Source organism: Octopus bimaculoides, chromosome 4 (assembly GCF_001194135.2).
Source record: "Octopus bimaculoides isolate UCB-OBI-ISO-001 chromosome 4, ASM119413v2, whole genome shotgun sequence".
NCBI lineage: Eukaryota > Metazoa > Mollusca > Cephalopoda > Octopoda > Octopodidae > Octopus > Octopus bimaculoides.
Window position 1 is genome coordinate 76,498,065 of NC_068984.1, and position 25,084 is coordinate 76,523,148.

Sequence of the window (25,084 nt, forward strand, 5' to 3'; positions counted from 1 at the left end):
TATTGTTATTTTTGGGAGATTTTTTAGCATTCAGTTCTCACTCTCATTTGTTTGCCATTTATTGGCAGATATATTTGGTATTTGTAATAATGTAACGAAAGATTTTTATGTGAAATTATGTTTGAAGGTTTTTTTTTTTTTAAAGCAAGTGGTTTTGTATCAGAGAACTGGCTTGTCTATTGAAAGAATTAAAGTAAAGCTTCTCTTTCATTGGTAAGGATGTGAATCTGCTTTGAAACTGATAGATGTCTGTAATGATTTTTCAGCTATGTACGAGTTTTTAGAATATTAAATTAGCTTCTTTATTTTTTTGTTATGTTTTATCTAAATTCTTCCTCTGTTTTGCAGGCAAAAACAAAGAAGGGGAATCTGGAAATATAATATATGACTATGAAGGTGCTATTCAACAAATTCCATATTACTTAAAAGATTTAGTGGACCAGAAGGGTCCTCCAAGATATGGTGATAAGGTAAATTTTAAAATGCTCTTAAGTACCTTTTTCTTTATTATTTTAATTGGTTTTAGAGGGTGGCAAAAAATATTGAAAAAGGAGTCTGTAAGTCTCTGATAGGTTAGTGAAAGAAAGTCTTACTTAGAACTTGTAAGTAATGCTTGAGAATTTTTACATCAAACAATACATTTAAATATGTGCATATTACAAGACCGTGTAATTTTGACTTGTAAAATAGTACCTTCGACTTCTTTAAACTGTCATTATTTCTTATTCCTTTATTTTTCATTAGATTGAATTTAGCATTGGTGAATCGTCTAGAAATGGCCAGAAGAGAGCTGTCAATATAAGAGTAGTTCTTCGCAATGTTGCTGGCAAATGCCAAGGCTTCATTGCTACATTGAAAGACAACTATGGATTCATTGAAAATGCTGACCATGAGAAGGAAGTTTTCTTTCATTTCAGGTAAGTTTATTATCCGTTTGAATTGCTCCATGGTGGCTGGGTGATAATGCAGTACAAGCAAACACTTGTATTACATTGTTTATTTTATATGATGTGATTAAGTTCTTCATGTGAATGAAGAACTGAAAGTATTTAATTTGGTCTGGTTTAAATTGTCTGTGTATTAACTTTGTCAGTAAAATCACTACCCTTGAAGTATTAAGATTTGAACATCTTGCTTATTGCTCTTGATGCATGACATCTAACTTAATGTTTTATTTATTTTTTTTTGCTCTGTATCTTTTTAAAACAGCTCTATTGAGAATGATCAGTTGGAATTTAATCTTGGCGATGAAGTAGAATATACATTGGCTAAAAAAGGGGCCAAGTTAAGTGCTGAAAACATCAAAAAACTTCCGAAAGGCACTGTTTCACCTGAGGTAAGTATAATTTCATGAAATAATCCCAATTTTGAGCTTAGTTCAGATAAGTGATTCTTAATTTTAAGTTTCTTAAAATTTGTTTCCCAACCATTTGTTTCAAGTTCAGTTCCACTTCCTGGCAGTTTGGGTAAGTGTCTTCTATACCCTTGGGCCAGCCAAAGCCTTGTGACAAGATTTGGTAGATAGAAACTGATGTGTGTAAAAAGTATATATGTGTGTAAAAGTATATGTGTGTGTGTGAGTTGGTATTTCTCTTCTCTTCATATGTGATTTCAATCTAATTTTCATTACTGTTGAGGAATCAGAAATACCAACATCTGTATTGCCTCCAGTAAAACCGAATTTTTTTTCTCTCAGTATTTTCAGTATCTTGAGGGAGAAAACTTTTAGATTCATATTTGGAACTAGTTGTTTCCAATTATAGTATACTCACCTTATCTGGTAGCCAACTGGAATTCTCAAGAAACACTGCCCAGAAAAAAAAAAAAAAAAGTGTTATTAATTAGAGTCAAGAATATTTGTGTTAATTGTTATTAAAAGAAAGTTATTACTGTATCTTAAACAAATAGTTTAGCATTCTCTTGGTACAGTGCAGTATTTTATTTTATTGTATTTACAATTCCTGTATTTTATTAGGTTAATATAGGTTCTTTATTTAAATTATATTTTCCCATTTTACTCTCATTTCTACTAAATTAAGAATATTAATGATAATATTGGTGTATATAGATGGAGTTTTAATGAGTTCTGTAAGGTACTAAGGTAATTTAAAAAGTGATGATCAGGTAACCTGAAGACGTCAGTTATCTGTGGTGCTGGATAGGGGGTAGTTTACTGTATATATCACCTACATCATTTTGGAAAGAAAATTTGAGTTTATAACTAAAATTGCATACTAAAAGTTATTGGTAAAAATTTTAAAATTTTATATTTGATTGCAAACACAGATAAGAAATAGAAATTTGTACAGTAACTAAATTTATAAAGCAATAAAATTAAGTTTTATATGGTAGGAGATATGTCACATTTTTCTTGTTATGAATTTATCTCTCTTCTTTTTATTAGTTTCATCTGAAGGAAGGGACTGTACTCATAGACCTTGCAGGCCCTCCAGCATTGGCAAGATTGATGTCTTTACTATTTGCTTCAGCTGTTGCAAGTTGAAGATTGCAGGTTAGGCATGTATAGGTAGAGAATGCAAGAAGGCCAGTATTCTGGGAAGTAATGACTGGTTGTAGTAATTAGTATAGGACTTGGGAGTTGGGGGTGGACACTAAACGATGAAAGGAGAAATAAGGAGCGAATTGAGAGTACTTGGGTGGAGATGGCACTATACTTGCTGGAACTAAGGCATAAAGGCCATTATAGTTTCAGTAGAAAAGGCAGAAAGGAAATGATACTTATGTTGGCCAGAGTTTGGAGTGTATTTATGAGTGTCTTCATAGCAATCATTGTGTTTGGATGCAGTCTAAGATGCATGTGTGTGGCAACAGCAGCAGCACTGTCCTAGATGTGGGGACAGTACCCTATTGTTAGTCTCTCCTGAGCCTTGTACAGGACTGATAGTTGATGATAACGTTTTAGAGCAAGCACAGTTGTCATTAGATATCTTGTGATCAAAGCTTAAGGAATTATGTTTTCTTAGTAAAATAATTTTATCACTGCTTATGTTAAATTGCCTCTTTTTAAGTGTTTTGAAATTTGACGTTTCATTTTCAGGAAATTATTTGGGAAAAAGGGACCCTACAAGGAAAGATTATTCGACCCTTACGCATTGTCAATCCTGAACAGGATGAATATAGTGGTCTAGTACAAGTTGGTTTGGATGGTAAGTGCCTCAGTTCATTCTACTCTGTACCCTTCATTATTTTCTTAAACTCCTCAATATGTAAGAGATTATTTATAAATTTATTTTATTAGATCTTTTTAATTGACATTATTCTATTGTCTTTCTTGTACTTACTTATGCTTTAGTTTTACATATGATCTGATTCGTTAATTTTGTGACTTATATCTGGGTAGGCTGTACACTTTTTTATGGAGAGTGATTACATTTTTGCTGAGCTATTAAAATACTGGTCTAGCACTCTAAACATTTTGTAGGGAGGCAAGTTACTAGTATCAGAGTTGATTGCTTGGTAACTGCCATGTGGTATTTAGTTGCTTCCCTTTGTATCCTCTTTCACTTTGTGAGGTTTTTTTTTTTGTGTCCCCCACTGTCTTTTTGCCCTTCCAAGATTGATAAAATAGATACAGTCAAGTTTCAGGGTAAATAAAATAGATTGGTCTACTCCTCAAAATTTGGGTCCTTTTGCTTATGTTAAAAATCCTTGCAGTTATAAATATTGAAGAGTAAGGAAGGTGGATTACAGAAATATGTCAGATAAGCCTAGTTATAATCTCTGGAAGCTCTGAGTTCAGATACTGCCTGGGTTGGCTATAAACTTTCTTAAATATGTATGACCTTGTGTCAGTGTTTGAAATCATTGTTAATATTAATACTGCAAAAGGCAGTGAGCAGGTAGAATCCTTAGCACACCAAGCAAAATGCTTAGTGGCATTTTGTCTGTCTTCTATGTTCTGAGTTCAAATTTCGCTGAGGTCGACTTTGTCTTTGATCCTTTTGAGGTTGCTAAAATAAGTTGATCACTGAGGTCAATGTAATCAACTTACCCCTTCCCCAGAAATTACTGGCCTTGGCCAGAATTCGAAACCAATACTAATACTGCATGTCTGTGTGGTTAAAAGGTTTGCTTCACAATCACATGATTCTGGGTTCAATCCTGCTATGTAACGCCATAGCATCTTTTTGATCAAAGCATTTAAAAGAAATTTGGTAGATGGAAACCTGTTATACCCTCACACCTGTCTACCATCTCTCTCCATCATTTCTTTTAGTCATCATATCAAGCCACTTGAGACAAAAGCATTTGATCTGTGCATAGTGAATTCCCTACTTTTTGGGATCTATCATACCTTTCCATTCCCACATTATCTCTTTTCCTTTTACTTTTCCTTTCTCTCTGTTTCCAAATGATTATGATAGAGTGGGCAGGGGTGGGATTTCGCTCTTGCATCTCTCAAATGCTCTCCCTAGGTCTTCTGACTCTATGTCCTCCTGTTTACCTCGTTCATGTTACCTTGAGAATATACTTCATTCCTCCTCCTCTCTTCTGTTCCTTCTCTGCTGCCACCCTCTCGACAACAAATCCAATCCTCTCATCATACTGTAACTTCCCACAATACCTCATCTGAAGTCATCTCATTCTCTTTCTTGTTCTCTCTTTTATACAACCTCATTAGTGCTGATGGCACATTAAACACCCATTTTATTACTCTGCAAAGTGGTTTGCAAATTGAGCAGAGACAATATTGACTTGAGGGGATTCTTTAGTCATGCTGCAGGCAAGACAATTTCTGTTGTGCTGGTGCCATAAAAAATACATCTATTACACTCTATAAAGTGGTTGGTGCTTGAAAGGGCAGCCAGCCAATAGAGAATAGGCCAAAACTGAAACACAGAAGCAAGTTGTCTGACCCATCAGAACCTGTCAAAGCATCCCACCCGTGCCAACATGGGAAGTGGATGTAAAAAATGATGATGGTTAGATATTAGGAGAGGTTGACACAATCAGTATTGTGCTGAACAAAAATACCTTGTAGTATTTGGTTCTTTTCATTACACCTAAGATTATGCCTCATAGTGATAAAAAATGCAGGGCAAAATATTGGTGCTGTTGTAAGGCAAAAAACAGCTGCCTTTCAATGCCTGAACCCTGTAAAATAATAAAAGAATATCATATTAAAGTTGTAAGTTATTACACACCTTAAAATGTGAAAGATCGTATTTATGAAATAATTTCCTATTTTCATTTCTTTTTGTGTTACAGAAGATGAAGAGGAAGTGTACCAATATGGTATTACTAGCCTGGCTGATAAACGAGATTTCCTCCAGAAGGGTGATGTTGTAAAGTTCCAGATTGCATCAGTGAAAGCCACTGGGAAAAAACGAGCTGTTTGTGTGGCTGCTATGCGTAGCTATGTGCGTGCTAAAGTTGATTCTGTGAAGGGATTGGTAAGTTAAATTTTATATGGTTTCTGCATTTGAAGTAGACAAATCACAAATCCCTCCAGGCATATGACTCTGCTCGATCAGTAGGAAAGGCATGGGCAGAAAGATGCACCCAGTGCAAGCTATGGACACATAAGAGGTGCAGCAATATCAGAGGAAGGTTGACTGAAGGGTTTTACTTACTTTCTGAAGTTTGGTACTTGTTTTATTGGTCTCTTTTGCCAAACTGCTAAGTTATGTGAATGTAAACAAACTAACACCAGTTGTCAAGCAGTTGTAGGAAACAAACAAAAAGGTAACATCATTATATGCCTGTTTTCCATGTTAGCATGGGTTGGACATCTTCACAGGAACTAGCAAGGCCAGAGGCTGCACTAGGTTCCATAGTCTGTTTTGGCTTGAGTTTTATGACTGGATGCCCTTCCTAATGCCAACCAATTTACAGAGTGTACTGGGTGCTTTTTACTTGGCACCCACCTCCACACCAATGCTTTTTTACATGGCACCTTGGTTTTAGGATCTCGCTTCTGTTGTGGTGGATGGGTCTTCTTGAGTACAGCAGTGCACCATGTTTCTTGGTCCTCTGTCATCTTATACATACATTCCAAATGCATTCACAAGGCTTTATGCCATGCAGTGGGACTGAACCTGGAACCATGTGGTTGTGAAGCAAACTTCTCGTCACACAGCCATACCTGTGCTAGTGTTTATAATTAGGGTTGTTTCTGTTGGCTGTTCCCACATTCCCATTATTGTCAATTTTTGTCTTTCTGTCATCTGGAGTTTTGATAAAATAAATACCAGTCACACAGCAATTTCAGGCCTTGTGCATTTGCAAAGAAAAAGAAATTAAGGGTGGTAGTTTGTCAGATGCTTTACTGTATTTGTTCCTGCTCTTAATAGTTCCAAGTTCAGATCTTGCTAAAGTCAAATTAGGCATTCATCTATCCAGAGTTGGAAAAAAAGAAAATTATTCAAGTACTAGAATTGATTTGATGTACCCATGCCCAAAATATCTGGCCTTCGTATATTATGTTTGAAATTATTTTAATTTATGTGAAGGTTGATAAAAAGTACTAGATAAACACCGAGATTGATGTAATCATCTTTTCCATCCACCCAAATGAATGGCATTATGCCAATGTCATAAATTATTGAGAGAAGTAGATTAACAGAAGCATCTAAGTATCAAATAAAATACAGCATTTAGTTAAAACTCTTTTTTGCATTCCTTAGTTCAAATCTCATTGAGGCCAAATTCCATCTTTGCCTTTTATCCTTTCAATATTGATAAAAATACATTTGCAGTCAAATATTGGGAGTTGATGTAATCAGCTAATCCTCTCACTGCAAAATTACTAGCCTTGTGATTAAACCAAAAACCATTATTATTATTATTATTATTATTATTATTATCAATGATTCTTTCTACTATAGCACAAGGCCTGAAATTTTGGGGGAGAGGTTAGTCGGTTACACTGACCCTAGTGCTCAACTGGTGCTTATTTTATTGACCCCGAAGGGATGAAAGGCAAAGTAATCTCAGCGGAATTTGAACTCAGAATGTTAAGACAGATGAAATATTGCTAAGCATTTTGCCTGACAGGCTAATGATTTTGCCATTTCATTGCCTTAATTATTATTAATAATCATAATAATGGTTTCAAATTTTGGCACAAAGCCAGCAATTTTGGGGGAGGGAGTAAGTCGAATGCATTGGCCCATGTACTCAGCTATCCCCCCTCCCCTAAATTTCAGGCCTTGTGCCTATAGTAGAAAGGATTATTATTATTATTGGTTTCAAAAAAGATGGACATGTCTTTGGAAGCTGTGAATTTTTTGCCCAATTTTCATTGAAAGTTTTGTAATATATATTGATATTTTTGCATATTTCTGTAGCCAAGCCAACTGTGCTCTTGCTGAGCTAATCGGTTAGGCAGAATTTTCCCCTTTTAGGGGCGAATTTCTCATTTCAAATTTTGAAATTTCAATTTCCAACTTCAAAATTTTACAAAAAATGTCTATGAAGAGAACTGTAAGCTGTTCCCTTCTTTGCACACCACACCCTCTGCAGTCGAACGACAACATATCTCAAACACCAAACGTAAACTCTCTATGCCCAATCCACACCTTAAAAGGCAAAGAAGAGAAAGAGAAAAAGTGTTCCAGCATGTGCAGCACTAGAGAGGGGAATGAAGGCTGTTCTATGGACTGCCTTTCTAGCAAACATTTCCTTGCTCTCACCACCACTATTGCTCCTACACTGGAGAGGGAGGAAGAGAGAAGTGGGAACATGTACCAGTGAGATTACCACCAGCAACACCACCAAGACCAACACAAGCAACAACAACAAGGCCAAGTGCAATGGCTTCGCATATGCAGTGAAACAAACCTTAGATGAAATAAATGCTACAATTTATCATAGTCCTCCAGACAATAACAGAGGAATTCAAGACAGGATGCTCCTGGGAGCTCTATGCTAACTTCCAAAAGTCCCTTGCCTGGCAGTGCTACCGAGGGGCGCTGCCTGTTCAGGATAAACTTTACAGGCATGGAAGTGCCGTGAGCTGGGCCTGCCCAAGTTGTGCTCAGCGATGTAACTGTTCTGTATGCACTCGTCCAGTGCTCGAGTATTGCTGGCCTGTGGGTTTATGTCGAACAGCTGCTGTCGTGTGTAGGATGGATCTGGCTATCAGCTGAATCCATAGTGAGAATTGCCCTGCCGACCTCCTTTAACTGGGAGGGGAAGGTAATTTTCATTTGTCTGGTTTGTTTGAAAGGGCTAAAGTCAGATACTTTCCTCTTTGACCAAGGCCTCATCAACTTTTTCAAGTTCCACTTGAAAAGAAAGGTGAGAGTAGAGAGGGAAGTGTTGTCTTCTAGCTAATTTGTTAAAAGGTGGGTGAATGTCAGAAGAATGACCAATCTGGATGAACCAATTCTTAGATTACACCTGTAAAAAAAAAATAGGTATAAAAGGGAGAAAGGGTTCTTGCCTTGTTGACCAGGCACCCGTGGCTTTCATCCTTTCAGGGTTGATAAAATAAGTACATGTCGAGTACTGGGGTCAATGTAATTGACTTATCCTTTCCCTTGAAATTATTGGCCTTGTCCCAAAATTTGAAACCTATACATATATTTCAGTTCTTAATGTTTTGAGTTTGTATCTCAGCAGGATAAATTTTGCCTTTCATCCTTACAATGCTGATAAAATACCAATGAAGTACTGGGGTCAATTTAATCTACTAATCTTTCCTCTTAGATTTTTGGCCTTGTGTCTATGCTAGAAACAATGATTATATATTTTTTTAAAGATTTTATACGTTTTTAGTAGAAAGTGGGTTATACATCTTTAGATTGTATACCTGACTTTCTACTATAAAATTAAAGAAATTGACAGAATGCTGAACTCCAGACTAAACAACTCAAACAACATTTATTTACTTGGTAAACATACATATCTTTTAGTGAGAATAACGAGCTGTCGAGTATAAGACCGAAAGATGTAGGGACAGCTTTAAACACACGTCCATGCTCAATCGCTGGCCAGCGAGAAAGAGAATGAATTGAGCGGGAAACGCTTGCTTGTTTTATTCTACGCATGCGCAGGCGTTACTACACATTCATATTTGCATAAATTTTTCTTTCAGTTTGGCTTCCTGAATTATGAAGTTGAAGATGGCAAAAAGCTATTCTTTCATATGACTGAAGTCCATGACAGTATTGAGCTGCAACCTGGTGATGAAGTTGAATTTGTAGTTGTGCAGAATCAAAGAAATGCCAAATTTTCAGCTTGTAGTTTGCGTAAAATTACGTAAGTTACATTTTTCTCATTTCTTCTTGTTACTTTTACAGTTTTTACATTCTTGTTTTTTTTTTCTGTTGCTTATACCAGGCCAGTCTTCATAGAGCAAACTTATGATCAAAGGTGTTCCCACTATGAAAATCCTGTCTTGTTGAATATTAGAGGCTACATGTAAAAAACATGTCTCCTTCTTAAAGACATTAGAGTGTCGTTTCAGGTAGATTTGGTCTGTATTTTCAAGCAGGTTGAGCTAACTTTTGCTGGCAATGTTTCTGCTTTTATATAATGGGGTATGGTTTGGCAGAATTGGAGTCGCAGATGAAATTTCTTAATTCAAATACTATCATTTTTCTGACTTTACATCAGCCTATGCCCCTCAGCCGGGGTTACCTGATGAACAGAAGAACTGATTTTATGACACCCTTTTGCAGACTACCTTGTTGAAGAATGACAGGGACCTTCTCTTTGTGGTTGGTGACTTCAATGGGCATGTTGGATGACATGCAGGGGGCTTCCATGGCATATATGGAGGCTATGGTTTTGGTTCTCGCAATGAGGAGGGAACCAGGCTGCTGGAATTCTGCAATACAAATGATCTTATGGTTTGTAATACTAACTTCAGGAAACCTGCCAGCCACCTATTCACCTACCGATCTGGTGGACACATTAATTAAATTGATTATATCCTCGCCAGGAAACAGGAAAGATGGCTATTTATAAATGCCAAAACTTTCCTCACAACATAGATTAGAATGCACCCCACAACATAGATTAGTAGTTAGTGACTTCAGGATCGGCGCTAAATGGATGCCCAAAAGATGGCCAGCATGGAAAAGAAGGGTCTAGAAGCTTAAAGATCCTGCAAATGGACAGAGATTTAGAGACGTATTACTTGAAGCTTTTGAAAAAATAGAGGGGGATATAACATCACATGATGTGGAAAACAACTGGAGGTTTGTACGTGACAACCTGTTGAGGTTACTGACCAGATCTGTGGATAGTGCAAAGTCCCCTCTCGACCTAAGGTAATGTGGTGGTGGAACAGTGTAGTTGACAGGGCCATTAGGGAAAAGAAACAGGCATGGAAGGACTGGAAGAATGGTGGTAGCAGGGAATTGTATCAGACTGCCAGACGGGAAGCGAGGAGACAAGTTTACTTAGCCAGAGGGAAAGCAGATAAGAAAATACTTGCCAGTGTTCTGCGTTGTGAGGACCAAAGACTTGAAGTGTTTCATGTTGCAAAACAGTGTGTGAGAGAGAGTCGTGATGTCATAGGAGAGAAATGTGTCTGCATGGATAATGGCTCACTTGCATTTAATGAGGCTGAAAGGAAAGAGACTTGGAGATGCCAATATGAAATTAAGAGAATGAATGGGAGAAAGAGAGTCTGCCGAATGTTGACCCAACAGAGGGACCAGCTATCCGAATTGACAGTACCTTGGTAGATAAAGCAACTAAGGGTATGAAGACAGGGAAAGGTCCCAGCCTATCAGGAATCACTACAGAGATGCTTAAAATATCTGGCGATGTCAGCTGTAGTCTAGTCACCCGTATAGTCAATCAGGTGATACATGACGGAGTCTTACCCAATGACTGGTGTAGCAGCACCACAGTCAACTGCTACAAAGGTAAAGGTGATGCATTAGATTTGAATAATTACAAAAGTATCAAGTTGTTGGATCAGGTAATGAAAGCCAGTGAGAGGGTCATAGCCCACTAATTAGAGAGAGAGTCACTCTAGATGAGATGCTGTTTGGGTTTGTGCCAGGGAGAAGCACCACTGATGTTATATTTCTGGTAAGACAGCTGCAGGAGAAATATCTAGCCAAAGATAAACCTCTGTACCTGGCTTTCGTTAACATGGAGAAAACCTCTGACAAGGTTCCCCGATCCTATATCTGGTGGTCAATGTGGAAACTAGGGATTAGATGAGTGGTTAGTGAGAGCTGTACAAGCCGTGTACAGAGAAGCTGCTAGTAAGGTGAGGGTTGGCAGTGAGTACAGTGAAGAATTCCGGGTTGGGTAGGGGCCCACCATGGATCAGTCCTCAGCCCCCTCTTATTCATCATAGTCTTCCAGGCAATAACAGAGGAATTCATGACAAGATGCCTCTGGGAGCTCCTCTATTCTGATGACCTTGCTCTAATAGCTAAATCAATATCAGAACTAGAGGAGAAGTTTCAGGTATAGAAGCAAGGTCTAGAATCGAAGGGCCGTAGACTCAATCTAACAAAAACCAAAGTCATAATAAGTAGGAAGGCAGACAAATCACAAATCCCTTAAGGTAGATGGCCTTGCTTGATCTGTAGAAAAGGCATAGGTAGAAGCTCCATAAGATGTACCCGGTGTAAGTGATGGACACACAAGAGGTGCAGCGATATCAAAGGAAGGCTAACTGGGAAGATAGTTTTTGTGCAGAAAACAGCTTCTGTTACATTCCAGGGAAAAAAAACTACAAGTAGTTGATAGCTTCCATTACCTAGGTGACCAAGTCAGTAGCAGGGGTGGATGCTCTGAGAGTGTAGCTGCTAGAATAAGAATAGCCTGGGCAAAGTTCAGAGAGCTTCTACCTCTGCTGGTGACAAAGGGCCTCTCGCTCAGAGTAAAAGGTGGACTGTATGACCCATATGTGCGAACAGCCATGCTACATGGCAGTGAAACATGGGCCGTAACTGCTGAGTACATGCGTAAGCTTGCAAGGAATGAAGCTAGTATGCTCTGCTAGATCTGTAATGTCAGTGTGCACACACGACTGAGTGTAAACGCCCCGAGAGAAAAGTTGGGCATAAGAAGCATCAGATGTGGTGTGCATGAGAGACAACTGCGCTGGTATGGTCATGTGTTGCATATGGATGAGGACAGCAGTGTGAAAAAGTGTCACACCCTAGCAGTAGAAGGAACCTGTGGAAGAGGTAAACCCAGGAAGATCTGGGATGAGGTGGTTAAGCATGACCTTCAAACACTGGGCCTCACCGAGCCGATGACAAGCAACCGAGACCTTTGGAGATATGCTGTGCTTGAGAAGACCCGGCAAGCCAAGTGAGACTAACCGTGGCCTATGCCAGTGCAGAATAACCAGCCCATTTAAGAGTACTGTTCAGTCATGTGGCAATAAGCTGTGCTTGCAAAGACCTGTTGATGTAAGTGAAGTCATTGTCATGGCCAATGACAGTACCGTCTGTTTGGCACCCGTACCAGCGGCACATAAAAAACTCTGTTCGAGTCTGGTTGGTGCCAGTGCCGCCTGGCTGGTCCCGTATTAGTGGCACATAAAATGCACCATTCGAGTGTGATTGTTGCCAGTGCCACCTGACTGGCTTCCATGCTGGTACCACGTAAAAAGCACCATTTGAGCATGGTCATTGCCAGTGCTGCTTGACTGGCTCCCATGCTGGTGGCACGTAAAAAGCGTCATTCAAGCGTGGCCAGTGCCAGTACCGCCTGACTGGCCCTCGTGCCAGTGACACATTAAAGACACCCACTACACTCTTGGAGTGGTTGGCGTTAGGAAGGAAGGGCATCCAGTTGTAGAAACACTACTAGATCAGATTGGAGCCTGGTGCGGCCTTCTGGCTTGCCAGCTCTCAGTCAAACTGTCCAACCCATGCCAGCATGGAAAGCGGACGTTAAACGACGACAGTGATGATGATGACATCCTGCTTGGGTCACATTTAGGTTTTCAACCTTTTAGAGTTTCATAAAATAAGTACAATTAATGCACTGGTTCATGTTCATTTGACTGCACCGCTTTTTAACTGTTTCAGCTGAAATTGTTAATAAATTTTCATTTACTTATATTAATGTCTATGTAGAAAAATAAAGTTAAAACTTAAAATTTAAATTATGTGTAGATAATATGTTCTCCAACATTATGGATATAATGTGTAATATGATGCCAAAATTTGTTTTAAACACCTTTTGGGTTACTTCACATATTGAATTGATCACAAGTCTTTGTGTTAATGAAGGCTTTATTTTTTACATTGAGATAGTCTAATAAGAAATACAAGTAGAACCCACAATCTGATTTGCACCCCACTATTCTTAGAGTGTATGTAAAATGTGTAAAAAAGGTTTTAATTATTGTTCTTCCTCCTGGCAAAAACATGAAAAATCCAAAAGAAAAGAAAAAAAAACTGGGTGTTTACACAGCTTTGTGAATTTATCTTCTGTAGAAAAAAACGTTGTTCACTTCTCAATGATATAGGCTCTGGGTTCAGTCTCTGTGTGTGACATCTGAGATACATATGTTCTCCTATATCCTTGGGTCCAGTAATGTCTTGTGTGAGAATTTGGAAGACAGAAACTCAAAAAATCTGTTGTGTGTGTCTGTACAAACACAGATGTATGTGTGTGTTTCTTTGTCTTTATATCATATGCAAATTGTAAGCAGAAAGCATGGCTATCATACAGATGTTGTTTGGTTGTAATCTTCCATGAAAACATGCCCAGAGCAGAGTATAATATTACTTTGCATAGCAACAGTAAGAACGTTTGGCCATAGGAAATATCTCTCTACAAATCCTGTCTGACCTATGCAAGCATTGAAAATTAGATATTGAACTGATGATGATGATGATGTGTGTATATATGTTTGTGTGGATGTTTATAATCTACTCTAGGATACAGTTACAAAATGGTATTATTTCTTCATTTCTAACTGGACTTCATACAGTGACATCATTGTTTGTAGTTGGGCTGCAACTGGTGACTTTTGTAGCCCTTTTGCTATCAACAAATCACCTGGTAGCTTTTCACTTCTGAATTCCACTGGAATAAAATATCCTGTACATGTAATAATTTTCCATGCTAGCATGGAAAAATGAATGCCAAGTTATACAGTCGTGGCCAAAAATTTGGAATATAGGTTTGAAAATTAGAATTTTTATATTAAATTCCCAAAATGTTCCAAACTTTTGGCCATGACTGTAGCTATGGTAAAAGATATCCATGACAACATGCAGTGGGATTGAGTTAAGAAATATGTGATTATGAAGGAAAGGAGAAGGACATCTGGCTGTAGAAAATTGGTCTCAAATAAACTCTGTCAAACCCATGCAAGTATGGAAAAGTGTTAAATTGATGATATTGCTGTAACTCATCTCAGAATATGTTATACATCACGTTATTTAACCCTTTAGCATTTAAACAGGCCATGTCTGGCCCAAATAAGCTACCTGTTTTATGTTCTAACCTAGGGGTTGTCAGCCATTTTTACCTATGGACCTCTTTGATTCCTATTTTACTTGGGTGGACCCCCATAGCCATTCAGTGTTTAAAAAATCCTGTTGTTTTTTATAATTGAATATTATTAGTACTTGTATTAAAATTGTTAAATATTTTGTGTATTGGGGATGTATAACCAATTTATTGCACATAAACTTTACTGGTCTAGAGCACAATTTTTTCATGGCCCCTGAAAATTTATTGTGGACCCCCAATTTACTATATTGCAATTGTAAACCTCCAAAAATCTTATATGGACCCTGGTTGAGAACACCTGTTCTAACCAGCTAAATCCAGTCTATAACACCAATGCCACTATAAAATATACAATCTCATCAAAATTTTGAAGCAACATAATAATGCATGATTGATTAAAAGCACTGAATGAAAAAGCATTACATTTGACAGAATAATCTGGATGCTAAAGGGTTAAAGATTGTACTAGAGTAGGTATTCTTCATATTTATTGCATACATTCATGTTTTTTGTTTTTTTGTTGCTTTCTTCTGTTCAGAATTTCTGGAATATTAAATGAAATTTTGTTTGCCGTTTGGTATATGCTAGTAATTTAGAAATTATTTTCTTTTATTTAGTGATACACGACGCCCAGATCGCCTCTTAAATCGACTAAAGAGTTTTACAGAAGAGACCGGCCCTCGTATTATTCTAATTCGAGCACCAAAAGGTCCAGATGGCACGAAAGGTTTTGCCCATGCCCGGACAGCTGTAAAAATACTAGAATAATAGTCTTATGACCACAGCTTGCTGTTCTTTAGATTTCTCTCAATGTTTGTTTTTCTTCTCTCTCACTCACACTCTACAACTGCTCATTCTAATGTAGAAGCTTCCATTCTGAAGTTCCAGCTATATATCTACCTTTCTTCATATATATAAATACATACATATATACATATATCTATAAATACACACACACACACATGCATACACACATCTATATATATGAAGCAATGGAGATTCATCTGAAGATATAATTGGTTATTTACTAACCACTCTCCTAATACATACAGATTTGCCTGTTTTTTTTTTAAAAACATTCCCATATTTAGAACTACCTATAAAACATTTATTTATTTGGTTGAACTGTACAGTGTTCCAAGATACGTTTATTTGCTTTACTGAATATTGAACTTTGGAAGTTTACGGTTCATATCCTTTTTTTTCTTCTTTATTTCTCTACAGAAAAAGTAAAAAATAAAAAAAAAAATTCATTTGAATATTTATTTATCTATTTCCTTCTTAAGAAGAAAAAAAAAAAACAAACATAATAAAACAAATTTCAACTCTTATCAATTAAGAAAATAAGAAAAATAAATAAAAATTGTAACAACTATTTGTAAAGATCTTTTTGATTCACTTGAACATGCTGGAATTTCAGAAGTTATCTATTCCATCTTTACATACATGTATCAATACATATATACATAGATATGTATATGTGTGAGTGCACACACACAAACATACACACATACTTGTGCATGTGTACACACATACATATTTTCCTCAAACATACGTAATATTAACACATACTCACTCACACAAACACTCGTTTTTCTCTCTCTCCCCTCTTACACATACAGAAACACATATTTACTTACACAAATTCTCCTTTTTTCCTTCCTTCCTTCCTTCTCTCTCATAAGCTACTTCCTCTCTTTCTCACACTATTCACACTTGTGCATGAGTAAAGTCTCACGCTTTCTCTCTTTCCCTTCCTCAATTTAGTTTTTAAGTTATGTTTAAATATATATTGTTTTCTTTTTTTTCTGCCAAATCTCTGTCTGTCTGTCTCTCTTTCTCTCTACTATTCTTTTCAGTCTCCTCTCTCTTTCTGTTTTTGATTTTCGTCTGTCTAACTATGTATTTTTCTGCCTTGGTGTGACATTCCCCTTGCTAGAGACAGTTAACTGTTTGTGCGTCATGATTATTCTTCAACTATGGTCTTCCATAACATAACATGGAAGTTGTAGCTTTAAGCATTACTATTCTCTCCATCCTGCTCTTCCGCACCATCCTAATTTAATTTTTTTTTTAACTCCCCACTACATTCCCCTAAAAAAGAAAGAAAATTTTAAAAAGCCAAAAAAAATTGAAAAAAACTTTTAAAAATTGAAAAAAAGATGAAAAATCCCATAAAAATTTTCTTAAAAAAAAGCTAAAAGGAATAAATAAAAAAAAAAAAATTCCCTTTCATTTTCACCCCTCCTCATGAATGCTTTCAAAATGATTTAAAAAAATATATTTTTTTTTAAATTAGTCAATGCCTTGATATTATGGATTGTTAAGCGTCAATAGTTCTGTAAGATTAGAGCTAAATTAATTAATCTAACAAAATTTGTATCCTACTTTGCTGTCAGTCGAGGCTGAGCAATGTCCTTGTATATCCTCAAGTGTTAGCTTCTGTGTCAGCTTTTTTCTTTTCAGACAAAGCATCCTTTGCCTGAACAAAGTGTTTTGTGACACTAGTTTTAACTTCATACAGATTGAGACAACCTTATTCTTTCATCTTATAAAGTCTTGATTACTGGCTTAATTATTTAATTAAACTGCAGAGTTTCATATATCAGCGATGACCACCTCTGACTGATTATCAGGTGAAAATCATTGGCCTAGTTGCATGCTGTTTAATGATCTTATTAACCAGTTTTGGCTGACTATTTTCTAATTGACCTTATAGCAAATTTATTGGTTTATACCTAAGTAAAATATTTGTCTCTGGCTGACCAGTTTCAATTGATATATAATGAAAAATTGATTGGCCTAGTTGACTGGTATTTGATATGATCAACCAACCGGTTCTGGCTATTTAGTTCTTTCTAACTGATCACAATTAGCAAAACTGTCGTTAGCCTGTTCCAGTGACATTTGACTTCATCATAACATTTGTCAACGTCCATTTTTGAAATGTTTTTCATTGAGGGTTAGCTATAAGAAGTGAGCCATGTTGTAAACTTCACTTCCATATTATATAGAATAATGTAAAAGCTCTCTCTTATGTTTTCTTAGTGATTCGGCTGGCATTATGAATTTCTAGAGCCTTCTTAGCATCACCATTAGATTAACTTCTTCCCACAAAAATATGAATTAATGATTTTTAAAGTTTCAGATTTTAATCTGGTGTTTTCTCTGATTAATGAATTTATTATTAGTCCAAATGAAAACCTGATTGAACAACACTTTCCTCTCTGTTTCTCTTTCTCTCTGTCTATTTTTTTTCTTTATAGATATTTCTTTTGCTTGATATATTGATTTTTGCAAAAGAAATATTTTTTTATCTGTGCTATTGACAATTGATTCTTTCTGTTTTTCGTTCAAAACAAACTTTGAAAAAATGAAATTAAAAATGAAAAAAAAATTTTAAAAGTCAAAACTAATTGCAAAAAAAAAAGAGAATTCCATAAAAAAAACCCCTTCAAAAAGAGAACTGAAAAAAAAAAAAAGGAACCCCCCCCCAAGAACCCCCCTTTCTCATACAAACAAAAAAACAAGAAAAATAGCCCCTACAAACCCCACCTACCTTTAAAAAAACAACAAAAAAACCAAAGCATAACTCTTGTAATTCTTACTAAAACTTTTGTGCTACTCAAAAAAAAAGTAAAAAATAAACAATAAAAAAATTTTTTAAATACTCTACTGCTGACAAATATCATCTCTTCCCTGTTTTCTTGACAATTTCTTTTTTTGAAAAAAAAAACCCAACAAAAACATTTTTTTTAATCATTTATTAAGTTCTTGTTTTTCTGCAATATTCTTCAGCAAAAAAAATAAAATAAAAAAAAAAAATAAAGAAATGGGAAACAAATGCTGCAGTCAATTGAGTTGCTGAGGAATGGAAATACTAACTAACTGGTTAATAGTTCTTCATTCTATCTCCTTATCATGGTGGTTGTGGAGTGCCCTATCCACAACTAGAGACCATGGTACATGTAGCTTTTTGTTGACGACTGCGATGTGTGTACATTGTAAACTTTCAGCAGCTCATTATATCTATCTACATGTAAAAGAAGTACCACTACAGTATGGTGCTGGTGTATGTGTGAGCCATACTTTTCTCATTTCCATAAAAATTTTGAGAAACACTGAAATTGCAGAGACTTTTGTTAGCTTACTGTGCTCAGTTCTCAAAACCTGTGAATATATACACACATGTATATATATATATATATATATATATATATATTTATGTATTTATTATTCTTTAATGAGAATAGTACTGATAGTAACTTTGAAGTTTCAGCCAGTTAAGCTATCATCTGATGATGGTTTAGCAGGATGAAACTTCAAAGTCATTGTCAGTACTATTCTTGTTAAGGAATAATATATATATATATATATATATGGGAGAGAGATGGGCTTGCTAAGGTGACTTGCCTGCTCTAACGATATACAGCATGAAGATAAAGTCTTCAAGTAATTCATCCATAATTCAAGTGGATTATGGATCACATTTTCTGTAATGAAAAACTTGAGTAAAAAACAAAAACAAAAAAAACCAAGATACACGACAACTAAAAGTAAAAATTGAACAAAACAAAGAAAAGATATGATGAAGTATGAAAATTGACCCTTGTAAATTTAGAAAGCTCTTTTGTATGTGATGTCCAGCTTTTGTTTTTGGTGGGTATGGTGTGAATGAGTTGGACAGTTTCTTCATTTTAGGTGTGTTGTTGGCACCATGCTTCTTTTGGTGTTCTCTCTAAATGTCTTCAGGTAGTATTCCTGAGCTGGTCTATAGATGGAAGCTTGAATAGCTTATTTCTACTGACTTGTTCTGGTTGTTTCCAACAATTACTGACCTAAGAAGAAGAAAGGATCCTTGTTTCGTTCCTTAGTCTACATAGTCTGGGAATACCACTTTGAAGATAGACTGGAGAGAATACTGAATGAAATGTTTGAGCAACATATCAAAAAATGGAGCAGAGTAGTTCCAAAAAATATTAAAAAAAGAAACAATGACAGACATCACATAAAAAAAACAAACAAACAAAAACACCAAAAACCTATCAAAAAACAAAAAAACTCATTTCATAATAAAAAATATGTTGACTTTCTTTTGTATGTTATTTTGAAGTGTTTGCTGATTTGATTAGATTAACATGAAAACATTTTACAAACTTTCCTCAATTTTCTTGTCTCAGATGCTTCGCTTCACTAACTGATATACCCACCCTAAGACCTTCCTTCCATGAATGTCCCCAACAATTGCTCATTTTTTTTGGGCCTCATTGCTGAATTTCTTTTTCTTTTCTGAAGTTTGGTATTTATCTTTTATTTATTTTTTAGATTTATTGTTGTTGTTATTATTATTATTATTATTATTATTATTATTATTATTATTTTCTTTTTTTTCTTCTTACTCTTGATGTTTCTTTTAAGTTGAGCATATTCTATAAAATGATTTACAAATTTTTTTCTTCACAAAAAGTATTTCCAGTTTTGTACAAGAGTAAATATTTACACGAAAGTGTGTGTCTGTGTATGTATACACACACACACACACACACACACACACACACACACACACACACAGTGTGTTGTTTGGTTGTAAGAATGGTATGAAATAAAATGAACTTAATACAAGAATGTGGAGAAGTGTGTATGATGGCTGCTTTGCAGTTCTGTAGCTCCAGGTTTGCTCCAGCTGTGCAGAACCTAGGGCAAGTCTTAACCTTTACCATGGTTTCTAGTAAAGGGTGGGACAGTCACATGTGATTGAAATTTGGATGACAGGAGTGTGTGGAAGCTTGTTAGACGTGTGTGTGTGTATGTGCGTTTGTAATAAATGGAATGATGCAATCTGTGTAGAAACAAAAATATCTTGTGTTATTTAGTTCCACCCTGATCACATCACTTTAAATTCAGGTTGGTTTTGTTGTATGCCCATACAAGGTCGATAAAATAAATAGCTAATAAAGTATTGGGGTTGATATAATTGCCTGAAACCCTACAGGCAGTACCCCAACATGGTCACAGTCCAATAACTGAAAACTGTGTGTGTGTGTGTGTGTGTGTGTGTGTGTATGTATATATATATATATATATATATATATATATATGAAGTCCCTATTCAATTTTAAATTTGTATAACTTTAGTTATAAATCTGATGTTTGACATTCACGACTCTGAAGATGACCATATTAAGCAGCTCTATTTTTCATAGCTGCTGAGATGGCTTATTTGGCCAATATTAACATAAAATCCTCAGTTTAAAGGGACATGTAATAGCAGAATCAGGACCCAGTGGGGCTCTTGCTTTCTGTGCAGCCATCTTCTCTACTATCTGTGTGTGTATATACACACACACATATGCATATATATCAGTGGAAGAAGTTATTACAGTTTTAGATAAATTTTTCAAGATTTTAAAATTTTAGTGTACACTCTCAGGTATACAGACTGATTTGATTCTGATGTTCTAGAAATTAGTTTGTGGCTGATTTTTCAATTATATTCTGAATTACACTAGTTATTATTTTAGCCTGCAAGTTAGCTTCAGAATTTGGGTTGTGAAAACAGTAATCTTTACATGTCCCTATAAAATAATGTAAAAAAAAAAAAAATGTTTTTAAATTTCTTATTTGATGGCAATAAGATACATCAAACTTCTTTATGTTCTTTACAATTTAATTCTATCATATATAGAATTCATGTTATTAAAAAATTTATAATTGCATGAGGACTTCATAGTGATCCTGGATGTGCCGTTTTCATTTTATTTTGAGGTAAAAAGAAAAAGGCAAATGTTCGATACATTCTTTGTAATATAAGTGTGATGATTCTGATATATGTTTGTCATACGAAAGGTAAATAGGATTTTATACTTGGTTCTTTGAAGAACATTTTTGTTTTTTCTCTTTCAACTCAAGTTGCTGACGTGTATAGTGGGTCAATTAAATGACTAATTGAACGAAACCTTATGTCCAGATAACATATAATTCCTGTTTACTTTAAACATGACTAACATATATACATATGTAAATAGTAACATACATAGAATATATATATGTATGTATATGTAATGTGTATGTGTATATATATGTATACACATGCACACGTAAATATCCAATCTGTGTCTATATCCGATATGTGTCTATATCCAGTTATGGGCAACTTGTGGCCTGTGGGATTTTCTGAATGGCATGCTGAATGAAAAAATTATCAATTTTTGAGTAGTGCGACCTGCCTGATGATGAACAATGTCTCATGTGGCCTACTTTTTTTTGGAAAAGGATTGCCCATGCCTTGTATATGCACATGCAAGAATGTGAAAGTGAGTGTGTGTATGCATTAGTGTTTCTGTCTCTTTCTGTATAAAATTAACCCAAATCACCTCTGGAAGGGAGGGAGTAAACAACTTTATGATTTCATGATTATATAAAACAAAATTGAAAATTTATACTGCTGTGAATTTTTATTTTTTATTTTATTTTGATACATTATTGTCCTTTTTTTCTTTTATTTTATATTTAAAATGACATACTAATGATATACAACCAAAAAAAAATCTTGTGGCTTCTTTAAAAGAATTATTAGGCTGACATCTGATTTCTTCCTCTTCGTAAATAGCTGCTTGAATTTTTAGGTACTTGATAAAGGAAGCCAAAATGAAAGGTAGTCTTTGATTTTTTGTTATTTCTCTCTCTCTCGCTCAAAATTTTTCTGACACACAACTCATACTGTAATAAAAATACAACTTTGTCTCTTGGATTAAAATAGGATAAGACTTAAGTTAGATGAAAACTCCCATCTGGTTTGCATTTCAGTTTCTGTCAGTGCTATTATTTCATTGTTCTCTGCTTCTATTTTAAATTCATAGGCTTGTGCCTGTGAAAGAAATTTATTAATATCTTTATTCATTAATTGATTAAAAAGTTTTAAGGTGGTTGATTTGCTGAACAGAGTGTGCTGGAAAAAAATGATGCCTTTTATTTTTTAGTTATTAACTTATCCTGGTCAACATGGACTTTCATCTTCCTAGCATCGATAAAATAAGTACCATTGGGGTCTATTTTTCTCTGATAAAATAAATTTCAATCTTAGTGCCAATGTTAGGAACAACAACAGCAACTACTACTACTACTACTACTACTGCTGCTGCTGCTGCTGCTGTGGAATGGCAGGATTATTCAAGTCAGTCAATATTGCCTTGTGGTATTTGCTCCAGCTATTCATATTCTGACTTCAAATTCTGCTGAGTTCAACTTCTTTTGAGTTGATGAAACAGAGTATTATTTAACTACTGGGATTGAGTTAATTCACTGTCTCATCTTGCCCACTAAAAATTTCTAGCCTTGTACCTATGTTCAGAAAATTATTTTCTTTTTATTTTCTTTTTCATTTCATTGGTTGAGGGTATTAAAGTAGCAGAAATCATACAGAAATCAGACTTAAAGGATTTGCACTATTTAGTTTAGCTCGTACTGTTTTGAGTTCAATTTCAGTTTCTACCATTATTAACTTTGTCTTTTATATCTCTCTAGTGGATTAGAGTTGATCCAGTAGACTACTGCTTTTAATTTGGATCAACTAAGCTTGGGTCTAGTTGAAAGACAGAAAGATTTCTATCTAGTGTATTGTTTATGTTTATTGGTATTTGATGTTTTTAGCATTGAACTCCTTAAATTCAACATCTAAGTTTACTATCATGCTTTGTATTTTTTGACTGAAATTACCTTAATGTTCTGATCATTATTCATTTGTTATTATTATTATTATTATTATTATTATTATTATTATTATTATTATTAAGAAGGCAGCGAGCTAGCAGAATAGTTAACACATTAGACAAAATGTCTAGCAGCATTTCGTCTGTCTTTATGTTCTGAATTCAAATTCCTCCAAGGTCGACTTCACCTTTTGTTCTTTTGGAGTCGATTAAGTAAGTACTTGTTAAGCACAGGGGTCGATGTAATCAACTTACTCTCTCTCACTGAAATTGCTGGCTTTTTGCCAAAATTTGAAATCATTAATATTAATGAGGTTGATGTAATTGACTAACCCCCTTTTCCTAAAATTTCAGGCCTTTTGCCTATGTTATTATTAGAATCGTTAGCGTGCTGGATGAAATGCTTAGCGGTATTTCGCCCGTTGCTACATTCTGAGTTCAAATTCCACTGAAGTCATCTTTGCTTTTCATCCTTTCGGGGTTGATAGATTAAGTGCCAGTGAAACACTGGGATCAATTTAATCAACCAGTCCCCTCCTCCCTAATTTGAGGCCTTGTGCCTCTAGTAGAAAGGATTATTATTATTATTATTATTATTATTGCTGCTGCTGCAGTGGTAGAATTGATAGAGTATCTCACAAAACATTTTCTGATAAATTGTTCCAGCATTTTATATTCTGAGTCTAAATGTTGCCAAGATAAGCTTTGCCTTCCTCGCACCGGAGCCAATAAAATAAAGTACCAGTGAACTCTTGGGCTGTTTGATTGAATCGACCAACCCCTCCCACCTTCAAATTTCTGGCCCTGGGCCTTTGTTAGAAATAATTATGGTAGTTGAATATCAGAATTTTTAGAATTATGAAGAAAATGTCTTGCTGTATTTGCTTACTTCTCTCAATGTTCTGAGTTCAAATCCTACTAAGATTAACTTCGCATTTTTTTAAATATTTACAGGGGTCAATAAATAAAGTAATAGTCAAGTACTGGTTGATTTAATCAACTGCTCTCATCCCCTTAAAAATTGAGGCCTTGTGTCAATATTAGAAATTATTGAGAAGAGAACCTGAATTGGTTGATATCTATAGTGTGGCATTTTGAGTTTCATTACACTCTGGTTTCAGATCCTGCCAGAGTTGATGAAATATATACCAGTCTAGTCTAGTGCTGGAGATCAGTTGACCCAAAATGTGTGTCCTTGTGCCTAGTGTGTCGGACAAAATGTGTAGCAATATTTATTCTGGCGCTTTACACCCTTGAGTTCAGATCACACATTGGTCAACTGAGACTTTCATCCTTTTTAGGATCGATAAAATGAAGTACCAGTCAAGTACTGGAATCAATGTAGTCGATTAATCCCACTGTTTTAAAATTGCTGGCCTTGTGCCAAAATTTTAAACATGATGGTGGTAGATTAACAGAATCATTGAGCATCAAAGAGAATGCTTTGTGGCATTCCTTCTGGCTCTTACTCTCTTGTTTCAAATTCTACCGTAGTCAGCTTTACATTTCATCCATCCAGGGTCGATAAAGTAAAGTACCAGTCAAGTACTGGGGTCATGGCATCAACTAACTCTTCCCCTTAAAATTGTTGGCCTTGCGCCTAAATCAGAACCCATAACTTTATATTTCTTTATCTTTACGTGGTGTTCAAATCCCTCCTAGGTCAACTTTACCTTTCATATTTTCAGGGTCAATAAAGTACCAGTCAAGTACTGAGGTCTTTATAATAGACTGTTCACCTCCTCACCCAATTTTTGGCCTTGTGCTCTCTATTAGTAGTTTATTTTTCATTGACTCTTGACTTATGATGTGGTACATGATATGATATATTGTAATTTGAAACATTTTGATATCAAAGTGCAATATCTTGAACCTGAAGAGAAATATTACTAGAAGAAAAGAAAAGTAATATTTCTTTGATTCCCTCTCTCTCTCTCTCTCTCTCTCTCTCTCCCTCC

General features: G+C 35.5%; 1 protein-coding gene across 1 annotated transcript in view; it reads left to right on the forward strand.

The window, feature by feature from the left end:
* LOC106878826 (cold shock domain-containing protein E1) overlaps positions 1-21,857 on the forward strand; it is a 69,919-nt gene extending 48,062 nt beyond the window's left edge. The window contains exons 13-19 of the mRNA XM_014928166.2: positions 349-470; positions 745-917; positions 1,210-1,336; positions 3,059-3,167; positions 5,230-5,414; positions 9,062-9,225; positions 15,036-21,857. Coding sequence (XP_014783652.1) covers positions 349-470; positions 745-917; positions 1,210-1,336; positions 3,059-3,167; positions 5,230-5,414; positions 9,062-9,225; positions 15,036-15,186 — 1,031 coding nt within the window. The 3' untranslated portion in view covers positions 15,187-21,857. The remainder of the gene's footprint in view (positions 1-348; positions 471-744; positions 918-1,209; positions 1,337-3,058; positions 3,168-5,229; positions 5,415-9,061; positions 9,226-15,035) is intronic.
* The last annotated feature ends 3,227 nt before the right edge of the window (positions 21,858-25,084 follow it).